Source organism: Dryobates pubescens, chromosome 4 (genome assembly GCF_014839835.1).
Source record: "Dryobates pubescens isolate bDryPub1 chromosome 4, bDryPub1.pri, whole genome shotgun sequence".
NCBI lineage: Eukaryota > Metazoa > Chordata > Aves > Piciformes > Picidae > Dryobates > Dryobates pubescens.
Genome location: NC_071615.1, coordinates 31306275 through 31318240, shown reverse-complemented (window position 1 = coordinate 31318240; position 11966 = coordinate 31306275). Strand labels below are relative to the sequence as shown.

At 39.2% G+C, this 11966-nt stretch overlaps 1 protein-coding gene across 1 annotated transcript in view; it reads right to left on the bottom strand.

Annotated features, from left to right (window-relative positions):
* Nucleotides 1-6366: 6366 nt before the first annotated feature.
* Nucleotides 6367-11966, bottom strand: part of ITGA9 (integrin subunit alpha 9) — a 209771-nt gene continuing 204171 nt past the window's right edge. The window contains exon 28 of the mRNA XM_009904757.2: nt 6367-8806. Coding sequence (XP_009903059.2) covers nt 8708-8806 — 99 coding nt within the window. The 3' untranslated portion in view covers nt 6367-8707. The remainder of the gene's footprint in view (nt 8807-11966) is intronic.

Genomic DNA, 11966 nt, shown 5'->3' with positions numbered 1-11966 from the left:
ATCTTGTTAAATAAAACATGCACCTGGCCCCTTAATTATCAGATATAATTGACAACTTCACCACCTCAGAGCACTTTTTTTCCTGTCCATGCCTCTTTGCTGAAAGTAATTAGACAATAATTAATGGTGCTTTAAGTGCATGATATCTTAGGAAAGGACTACAGTGCCCGACACAACCTCCCACAGGCCTCAGAACTATTGATGTAGTTGGGAAAACTGCCAAGATTTCAGGACAAAATTTTCTCTGGGTCTGAAACACAAGTGACATATTTCAGACTAAGTGCAAACTAGGAAAAATTACTTAAATCTAAATGAGCTCTCTGAATTTGTTATTCAGACAAATTATGAGAAAAGGATAGTAGCACTTACTAAACAGAGGAGAAACTTAAGAAGAGGCCAGGTGAAAGAGTTGGTAGTCTGTAGGATGGGAGTGAGAGTGGGACAAGCACAACTGAGCAGGCAGTGGAGTATGACACAAGGATGATTTGTGCCACCTGGTCAAGGTGAAGCATGGGTCTTTCCTTTGATGAAGCCACACCATGGACACAGTCTTGAGCTAAGAAAAAGGGCAACATGCTACCTTGATGTTGGCATATAGGAATCTACAAAATAAACCCTTGTATTTTCTTACTGTGTTTTACTCCATTTCTACCATCTTCCATCCAACCATATATATATATATGCATACACTTCACAAATGTAATACTGAGCAAGTACTCTGGCCTCTTACTAGGTAATCACTTTATTGCCAGATTCCTATTCTGTACCATTCTAAAATCAACAGAGCAAGACATGTAATAGGAATTTTAGCCATCAGCCTGATTATTCCAGTTAGCTAAGGCAAGGGGGCAGGTTGTGTTCAGTTCTCAGGTGCCCCATTTCCATTGAGAGTCTGATGAAGGACAGACTATATTATCTCTATGAAGTAGCCTCTTTGCTGGATGAAGTGATCTTTCTTACTATTCCTTTTCTCTTCATGAATACAGCATGAAGCAGCATCATTAGGGTTGAATTACACAGCTTTCAGATAGCAAACCCAGAGGAATACTGTTTAAATGACAGAAATTACTGTACATTACCACTTATGCAGATTAGTGCAAAGCTTGTCTCATGATGTGTGTCCTTCAGCTTCAAGGGAGTCTTTCTCACTTGAGTTAGCATAAATCAAGAATCCTTTCAGGAAAGTCAATACTTCATATCCAAATACATGGGGAAACTTGCTTAGGGTTACCACTTCATTAACTTCTGATTCTTTACAACTCTTGAACTGCTGGTTAACTTACCAAAACACTGCACATCTAGAAGTTTAGGCACTAAAACAACACTAACTACATCAAAAGCAAAGAAGAAATTAACTGGAAATCCATGCATTAATCCTTTCTGACAGTCACAAGAAATTACAGCATGGCTAATAGATGAAAAAAAAACAAAACAACAAACTAACAAACAGAAACCCACAATCAGTTTCATCTCTCTTTTGTTAAGATGCTTCATTCCCTTACCTCTGCCAAAATTACTTGCAAATAAAATCTCCACTTTCAGCCACTGAAAATAGCAGATATGCAGGACTGAGCAGTCATATGACTTTAAATCTGTTTGTGCATGTGAATATTCACATAATAACTTCTTTGGTTGTTTTAATTCTAGTAGAAAGCCAGCTGAGGCCAGAGGACCAAAAGGTCTGTTTTGTATCTTTAATGACTGCCACAACACTCTCCCCTAAGCTGTTCTGGGACACAATGATCTAGTGTGTTATAGGCACTCAAAATTTGAATTAAATCAAAATTACTTACCTAGAACTAAGCAAGTCAGTATCAACCCTACTAGACCCAAAGATATGAGGAAAAGTAATTTTTCTCTTTTTCATAGGGTATTCCACTACTAAATAGAAAAGATGTAGCCGAGGAGCTCCTCTGGTGTCCAGTCCTAGGAGCAGGCCAATAGCCAGCATTGGAAGCCAAAATGCCAGACCAGCTGCAGTCCTATATGAGCCAGGCTCAGCAGCCTGCTAACAAATGAACATTTTGTCCCATGGTAAGAAGAATATCTTCCTTTCACAGAATCACAGAATTACTGAGGCTGAAACAGACCTCTGAGATCATCAAGTCCAGCCTATGACGTAACACCACCACATCAACCATACCATGTCACTAAGTGCCACATTCAATCTTTCCTTGAACACCTCCAGGAACGGCAACTCCACCACTTCCCTGGGCAGTCCATTCTAGTGTCTAATTACCCTTTCCATGAGGAAGTGCTTCCTAACATCCTACCTAAACCTCCCCTGGCTAGCTTCAGGCCATGCCCTCTTGTCTTGTCACGAGTTGCTTGGAGAAGAGAAATATTCAAGGTGAGGCTTCATTAGCTCTTTCCTTCTTGGTGAATCTGGAAGAAACAAATCTACAGAAGGTTTGGGGACTGCTTCCTAAAACAAAGTAATTTTGCCACAGAAGTCCTGCGAGCTTCTTAAAAGCCTCTTAGGGGGAAGGCAACACAAAATCCGACAGTGTGCAGCCTGCTGGTCTTTGCTCACTAAGCACCAGAAAGGGGAGCGAGCCCCACAGAGGGCACTGTTACCTCAGCCATCGCCATCCCCAGGCGGCAGCGGCCACTACCTGCTTCCACAAGCTCCTGCACAGTAACAAAAAGGCATTCGTACGTCTACAAGTTTCTGCTTATTATTTTAACTGCTGATGCACTAAAGCTGCCACTAATCTCCAACAGCAAACTGTGCCTTGCATTCCTCTCTGCAGCATCCTCCCACTACTACTTTTGCCCAATGATGTTTTCTTTCCCTTGAAGAAAGCTTTCCTCACTGAGAACATTTGTTTTCACTTTGAGGGTGCTACCTACATGCCAGGACCCACATCTGCTTGGAGCCTCTCCTAATGCCTCTGAGTCACAGACTAGGTCTTAACTCTGCTCAGCCTGTTCTGAGATATTTAGCTGACAGGCTAACACAGAGGAAGCTCAGTATTTCTGTGTGGATGGAGAACAGAGCATTTAAATACTTAACCACACAGTCTACACACACACAAAAAAAACAACCCCCCAAAAAGCCCCACAAAAACCCCCCACCACAAGAGAATGAAGCTGAAGATGAGGAAAGGGAGAACCTGGAATTTCAGGTTCAGTTTTCTCATTTTGTTTTAGAATGAAGGTTCAGGTCAGTTCATATTTTTACCACAGAGGTCTCACCTACCCTATAATGAGGAGAAAATGTCAATGTGACCTCTAACAGGTGTAAGAAATCCAAGGAGGTGCATCACAGCCAAAAAAATCAGTCAGCTCTTTTACTGCATCTATCCAGCTTCTACTTCCTTGGACAAAGTAAGCATAGGGGTGCACAGAGCTGGAGAAAACCTTTCAAATACATTGTTTAGTATATAAATACTTGTAGGGAAAAAAAATCATGAAGCTGAATAATTTGGCTTTCATTCAAATTCATGCAGAGTGAAAGAGAACTCAAGATATACAGGGTGACACTCATCACGGGGCAGTATCACCACTGCTTGGGGTTTAATGTGATATTGATAAGGCAATACTGCTGAAGTAGAACAAATTCCCACTGCTATTATATAATTTCCATGTTTTACAATGTTGTAGCCAAGCTACTTATACTCATATAGTCTCCAAATAGCTTGATTTTACACAAGTTATAGAATGACAATAAAAGATGTCCCTTACCCACACAAAGGTAAACACATGCACATACCATTTAACTCCAACATACAGGAGAAAAGGTCTCACTCAGTTCATAGGAAAATATTTGAGCTAGACAAGGACAATGAGTGACAAGATGATATTATTAGGATAATTTTACAGCCACTTTTTATTAAAAAAAAAAAAAAAAGTTGTATTTTTGTAAACCTGACATTTCCAAAACAGTGCAAGTGAATTAGAATACAGGTGAACACGAGCTTCTAAATACAGGTGACATCAGTAAGAGTGAACACATTCTTCCAACCACAAGTTCACAAAAAGAAACATACAATTTTACAATACATAGGGAGTGACATTCTAAGAAAAAGGTGTGACAACGGTGCGGGTACCTACAGTGAACACAAACCATGCTCCAGAAGCAGTTATAGTCTTCATGCCAGTTTAATGAATGTACACTAAACGAACCAAATCCTACTTGCATTTATATCCAAGAAACCCTAGCAGGTGGGTGAACTTGGGCAAAGGCAGAAATTAGTTCCATGACTCCCTTAATCCTCCAGTGAAAGCAATACCATATATTCCCACACCACATGGATACAACACTTGTGCAAGTCTCCAAAATGTGCCCACAGACAGAAGACTTCAGGACTAAAGTCAGCACTAAATATTGCCAAACAAAACCTTTGTGCAACAGTTGCTTTCAGCAAGCCTAGTTACCTGCACTTGTATGTTGGGTCTTTCCTATTCACGTCTCAAGGCACAGAGGATTCTCCACACTGATCGGCATTGTGAAAGCCTGTGCCTCCTAGAGACGAAAGGATTGACAGGCTTGGAGTTCACATTCAGCACAATTTCTCTTTCAGATAATCCAAGTGACTTGTGAGGTAACTTCAGAGGCTGCTCTGGTATTTTCTACAGTTTGCTGACTTCTTCATGGTCATTGAGTAAATGAAAAACTAGGTAGGTTCAGAAAAAAGCAATGCCCAAGAACCACAGCATACTGGTGACAGCCTCAGAATACACTAGCCCTGGTCTTGCTTGTGGTGAACCGATGGAAACTCACTTCCACAAGCAGCCCCTTGGTTTTCAAATGAAAAGGTCACAAAATGTGCTGTGAAAGGGGGCAAATGCTTTCAGCTCTTGGGTAGTGAAATGCAGCTCTGTACTGTGGTGGCCTGCTCTGAAATGACTGTGACCTTCTTGATCTCAGGATAGAAATTAAATGGGGTTGCAACAGCATGGACTCTGCATCAAGTAAATTTTTTCCTTACTTCCCCCCTACACCCTCCCCTTTCTTCTCAATCACACTCTTCTGAGATTGCTTTCTTCCTACCCTAAAAGCAACTTCAAGGGTACTACCCCCCAGAAGACACTCTGCACATTGCAAGCTTCAGGGCTTAAACAAAAAGATCTCAGGTGCCAGATGATGCATTTGAAAATGTTATTGCCCTGCTTCTGCCCTGCAATACATACAGTTTAGAGCCAGTGCAAAGTGAGCACACTGAAAATATAAAAATAAGAACAGAGCAATGCTAATTCAGTAAATTTTTCAATGAAGTTGTCCAAGACTTTGTCCTGAAATGGAATAACAGGAGAGAACTGGTGCAATGGCTACCCACAGCTGTGCTGCACAAGCAATACAGCACAAAGGAACTAACAAGCAGCTGACAAGTGAGACCTTCCAGAGCCTTAGAAGCAATTTCCAAAGTAACCATGTCTCTAGATTTTGATACGATTACATTTATTATGATTTCTTAGTTAAAAAGACCAAAACCCAAACCAAACATCAGATCCACTGCACAGCTATTTCCTACACATTCTCAAACTATATTACATTTTCATAAGATTTTGGGGTTAGAAACTGATTGCAACCAACTGGTATGCATATAAACTTAAAAGCATCTGTGGCAATAGAACTGTTGAGTACCTAACAGTGATGATACTAAGAATTCATGGATTTCAAGAATACATCACTGGATTTTCACGGAGTGATGCCTTGTGCTTGGGCTCAATCAAATGCAATTTACTTTTATTTGGTTTTTACTTTAACCCAATGAGAAAAGCATTTCTGCCTTGAGCCAAAAAACCCCCAAACAACGACAACAAAAACAACCAAAAAGACCCACAAAACCTCCCAACAACACAAAATCCCCAACAAAAAACCCCACCCAACAATAAAAACCCCAACAAACCCAAAAACAAAAACACCAAAAAAATTCATCAGAAAATCAACAACAAAATGCCCCCCCAACCAAAAAAAAAACACCACCCAAAAACCCCCTCAAACCACAAAAAAACCCACCCCCAAATCCCAACAAAAGTACCCAAGATTTTGTCCAACACAAAAATACTAGATGGATGCTTTACCTTTATACATTTTTTGTCATATACTTTAAAAAGGTGTTTCCAAAGAATAACTAATTGCAATTTTTTCAAACATTGTAATGAAGCATTTTGGCAGATCTGAAAGTAAATTTCGGTTTAAAAAATTGGAAATGAGGCATTTCAACTTTTCCAAGTGAATTCCCTTCCTCCTTTTGGATGGAAACCTTCAAATATCAGCTAAATCCGCAAACTATTTCATTGTCACCCAAATGACTTTTTCCAGCAAATTTACTTTTGAATTTTTTGAGGGGCTCAGTTTTAGAGAGGGCAGGTATTGAAAATTCTTACAGCTAAAGAAAGTACTTTTTTTTTTTTTTCAGCAAATATTTTACGCAATTTGTTATTCATAGCTGTGAATCAACCTCCTGTTCTTCTATTTGCCAGTCAGATATTTTTCAGCAACAGAAGAAATAGATTAAGTTCTAGTGTGAGGCATCCCTGCCCATGGCAGGGGGTTTGGAACTAGATGGTCCTTGTGGTCCCTCCCAACCCTGACTGATTTGATGATTCTATAAGTTTAAATATTATCAGACTATCTGATGCCTGAATATTACACTGTGAGGCATTGAACAAACTCTAATACCACAGTGCAGTCAAAGCCATCAGCCTTTTGTGTTTGCATTCACTACAGTTCACTACATGTGGTTGCAACAGGATTTTGCCTCAGCAGGTTTGGGTTTGGGTTTTGTTTTTTTTTCAGATTCTGGCTTAAGTGATCACTTGTTACAGGAAATCTGTCAACTCACCAATGACTGCTTTAAGAAAGATAATTGAACAGGCTAATAGCTTTTCTTGTCAAAGGTTGAGTCAATACACTTCATTCACTTAAAACCCATCTTCTGCCTAATGGGTGCAGAGACTTAAGTTAATAAATATTGATCAGTACTGTAGTAATAGCAGGCACTTAATGTCAGTGTGGGGAAAGAAAAGCAAACAGGAATATGGACCTGGTTAATTTTGTAAAATTTCAAGCTAGGATGAATTTGGCAAGGAAGAGCAAGAATAAGACCTGTTCTCATGCACATTTCTTTCATGTTCTCTGAATTCAAGTTTCCAAACTTTCAGCAGTTCTTTTACCTTTCCCTTATGGAAAAAGACATCCTGAATCCATTCCTTCCTGTTTCCCCTTCACCTTCTACCACAGGGCTTGACCCTTCTTTCCCTTACATAGATTTTATACCAACATGACATTTACTTCTTATTTACACAAGGTGCAAAGTAGTACAAGTAGAGTCTAAACCCAAGTATTACAGAGTTCCATTATTTCTATTCAGGAAATTCAAGAGTGTTTTAAAGAAACATGGTTGAATTAATTACAACTGAAGTTCTAATTTAGCACATTATTTGCTAAGGAATGACCAGTGAACAAAGTGGCAATCTGAGATCTGGTAATGTCTGCACCTTGACTAAACTTCCCTCTTAATGCTTGAGGAAGGATAACATTCAGTACTTGGAACACCCAGATAGGGAATTTCAAGATTCAAAGATCTGGGCAATTTAACCCTTGTATCGATTTATCTGTCTTAAAATTGTCATATAATCAAACTCATGAATCGTGTTTAAAACTCACAAGGCAGGCATAATGCTCATAGCTGGCAGCAATTTATCACTTGCTTTGATAGCAACAGATAACAATCATTAACAGTAGTTTAAAAACACTCCTTAACATTCACATGGCTCTATTTCTTCTTTTTATTTTCATTCTAAGGGATCTGTCAATGCCATAGTAGTTGGCCCAGTTACATCCTTCTGGTATACCAATTGTACAGCCCTAGACCATTATCAAAGCACTACAGACTGCACCAAAAAAACTTCCCAAAGGAAAATATTCTGTGATGCTCTCTTCTGTGAGCCAAAGCAAGCTACAAGTCACGCTACATGTCGTGGAGGAAGAGTTTTCATTCTCTCCCATTCAGGCCCGTAAAGGACAGACTCAGATACAGAACATCATATCTGCGTAATGTTCTTCAGTTCTTTAATGCTCTTTAGTTTTTAAATGTTCTTTAGATTCTTTAGTTTACAAATCAAACACCAAATTCAACTGAAAGAAAGAGATAGTGAAAAGACTTTGGCTTATTGCCATGAAATGGTCTATACACAACATTACCAAGCCTTGTGAATTAAGCATACGAGGACTTCAGCTACTTTTATCTGCAAATCTCTCTTTTCTCTCTTGCATTGAAAAGTACAATAGGATTTATATATACATATACGTATTTCCAAGGATTTAGCCAGATATCAGTGCTTGAGTGAACTATATAGCTATTCAATAGAAACTATAAAACATTGATACAAATATAAAGACATAATCAATATAAAAAGCTTATATTTATAAAAAATATTTTTAGGTAACAGTCTTCCCCTGAGGGTATACCACATAGTTGGATTTATAAATATTGCTCTGCACTGCAGCTTGGTTACCAAAGTTCAAAGTTCAGCTCTTAAATGAAGTGTAAATCGCTCCAGTCACCTGACATGGCCGCAGTGGTTGCCTCAGGATATGTTCCCTAGTTTGTTGGAGTAATAAAGACACAGCATCAACAGGGTCTCCGAAAAATCTGGAGAAGATTCCTTCTTCCACATATGGAAGATACGAGAGCAGGACCTATAAGCTAGCAAGCGCGTGCCACATGACTGGGCTTTAGTTTTCATGGGCAGTTCACTGATTTTTCTGGACCCAGTCCCAACTGTCTTCATTCTCCTTCCTGCTCTTTTCGGCCTCAATTATTTCTTTGTACCTCCGGCGGAAGAAGCCCATCTGTAAATCAAGAAAAGATGACAGTGGTAAGTGACAGGATCGTGAAGCTGCAATTTACTTTGTCAGAAAACGGTGTGCAGGAAAAAAAATTGCATAGGTGTTAATCTTGAATTTCCCCTAGCATCAACCTGGAATCATAGTTCTTTGTTTGCATCAATATAAATGAAATCAAACCAGTCCCCAAATCTTCACGAGTGTTCTGCTCTTTATAGATGAACTGCTCTGAGGGCAGAGTTCTCCTGCATGAAACGTGACTTTAAAAAAAAAAAGTACCTCAAGTATTTCTAACAGACACAGACCAGAAGCAGCAGATACAGGTTTATTGGTTTCAGACAAAGACTAATGCAGAATTTGGATCTGAAGCTAAAAACAGACCAGCACTTGAGAAAATCTTGCCAGAGTTTTATGAACTGCGCTCTCAGTGTTGACGACTGCACAAAACAACAGAGATCAGAGGAGCACTCTTTGCCTACCTCCCAGCATCCAAATTCCACCTACCAGTCTTTTTGATAAGAAGCCCTTCTGAAAAGCCAGCATGGTATATTGACTATCATGGGTGCTCCACCACCATTCTGAAGAACTCTGCTGCTGCTTTGGTATACCTGTCTCCAGAACTGCTGAGCAGCCTCAGGTAACTCCTCTTCCTGCCAGTAATCACTCTAAGACCTGAATTTAGATCTATTTGAGTACCATTTATATTAACATATTTTGAAGGAAATCAGTAGCTATAGACTCTTCTTCCTGCTGCATGATTTCCCTTGTCCCATTGCTCTCAGTCCTGTAATCTGTAGTTCAGGAAGCAAAATACAAGCCTGATCCTGCGAAATGCAGAGTGTCAACATTAACTCCTCCACAAGCTTTCAAGATGCTGCATGGCTGATAATCACTTTTGCCTATCTTCTTTTTTCCTAAACCCTTGGACATAGTTTAAAAAATCCAAGCAGTTTTCATTTCAGTTTGGATAAAACCCCCTCAAATCTCTGGGCTTAAGTATTTCAAACTAACAAAAATTATTTTAATAACAGACTTTGGTAAGCATTCAAGAATAACTTCTCAAACTTACCAGTGCACTATGGAGACCATTGAATCAATATTTTGTTCATCATAATTAAACATTTATGTAACTCCTACCACTCTAAACTTGTTTTCTTACTCCTGCTGGGTAAAACATAATGCTTTAGTCTTCCTTTATCAACCAGTTATTGCCATCTTTTACTCCCAAATCGACCATAAGTAGGAATATTTTGTGCTGTTTTGTCACTGATAAGTTTCTGTTAAGTTGGGCTTTTTAGTTTCAGTTCTTTTGCAATTTTCATTTTCTCCGAGTACATTTTACCTCACAGGGGTCTCAAAGGCAGCTTCTTCAAGCTGCCAAGAATGCTTCTGCAGTCAAGCTTCCTAAAGCCCAGGTTAGGGGTTAGACATGATGACCTTTGGAGGTCCCTTCCAACCCAGACCATTCTATGATTCCTTGCCAGGGCTCCCAGCTACACCCTGAATTCACAAAACATGACACCAGACACAGACCATAAAAAGAACAGAGAAGCTGCAGCATGGTCTATTAAGACCCCCTTTTTTTTTTAACTGTGGACCCCAGCCCTGAGGTATGCTGTTAATTTGGAGACAGTTGTACTCTGATGAACACATAGATGTTTGTTACATGCTCACCTACAATCACTTTATAAATACACAATATGGAGATACACACATAATTGCATAGAACCTCACTTCTACAGGGGACCCATGACCTTCTGGAGGCCCCCACAAATTAGTGAAAGGAGACCGAAAAAGTCATTTGATTGTACTCTACAGGCTGTGGGCATAGTCTCTGTTCCATCTGTCATAAGTAAAACTTTATCTGTTGGTCAATACATGAAATGGCATGGACAATGGTGGTTCTGTTCTGAAAAACCACCTCACAAAAGGGACACTGTTGAATTTTGGAGGGCTGTGTCTCCCTCACCTCCCAGCATCTTTCAGAACAGTGTACAAAAGGGTTCAGAAAAAGAGCATTGAAGAAGAGTTTCTCTAGTTCCCTATTCTTCAAACTTGCTGTAGTTCTTCAGCACCAAAATACCACTATCAGCAACTTTTTAACTTTTACCTACAAGCTACAGCAGTGCAAATGATGTATTTTGAGAAGACATCCTCAAGGCAGCACCATCATAAAATCCCAGTGAAATTTTACCATTGATGCCACATACTTTGGAGCAAAGGAGACTCCAGAAGTTACTCTATACTAAACTTGAATTAGTTTATAGATAATGAAGAAAGAAAAATTGTATGAAGCTGTTACTCCTCTGATGTTCTGCCCCACTAGGATTAATCATAGGTACTTATTTTAGTCAGAGGAATCTGCAGGCACTCCTTATATACACTCAGGGAGCAGATGTGTGGAACAAGTGGGTGCCATTTTTTGTATTATCAGTTCTTGTAACAGACCTAAATGTTCTGCACATTAGAAAAGAAAATTGCCACAGGACTTTGTTTCCTAAGATTAACAAGAGAAGTTTAATTTCTAGCTTTTAAAAACAACTTTTAAACCCTTAAGGTTTCCATCCTTCATGCAACCACATCCTTGGTACAATAAAATCCTGTCTGGAAGGTATATTCAAAATTGTACAAAGGCTTTTTAATTTCCTCGAGGGCCAAACAAACAAAAGCAAACTCCTTCCCACTGTTATTTTAATAAAAATTGTCTGTTTGTGAACATCTGCTTCAGGAATTATTTTTTAAAGTCGGTTATGATAGTTCTGGTGTTTTACTGTTTTCTTACTGGATGCAGAATGCTTTTGCATATCTCCAGGAGGGCAAGAAAGTGAGCTGAAGACCACAATAAATATTAACGAAGCACAAGATTCTACATCTAGAAGAGATTCCACTACAGAGATAGGATAATCTAAAATTCTGTAGAGGACTTAAATCAAATGCAAGAAAAAAGAGAAATTGGACTTTAAGTTTTTTAAAAAAGACTTTTAAAAGTAGCCACCAGAGGTTAGATATATTTCCCATCCCCGAAAGGCAAGGATGTGGCTTGTTATGGGATACTGTTCCTTACTATTAACACAACATATTTCTACTTCAGCTGATAGGGTCCCTATCAACACCAGAATGGAGGTTTTGGGCAATGGCTGTGAAGAAATCACAACCTAGTCATTGT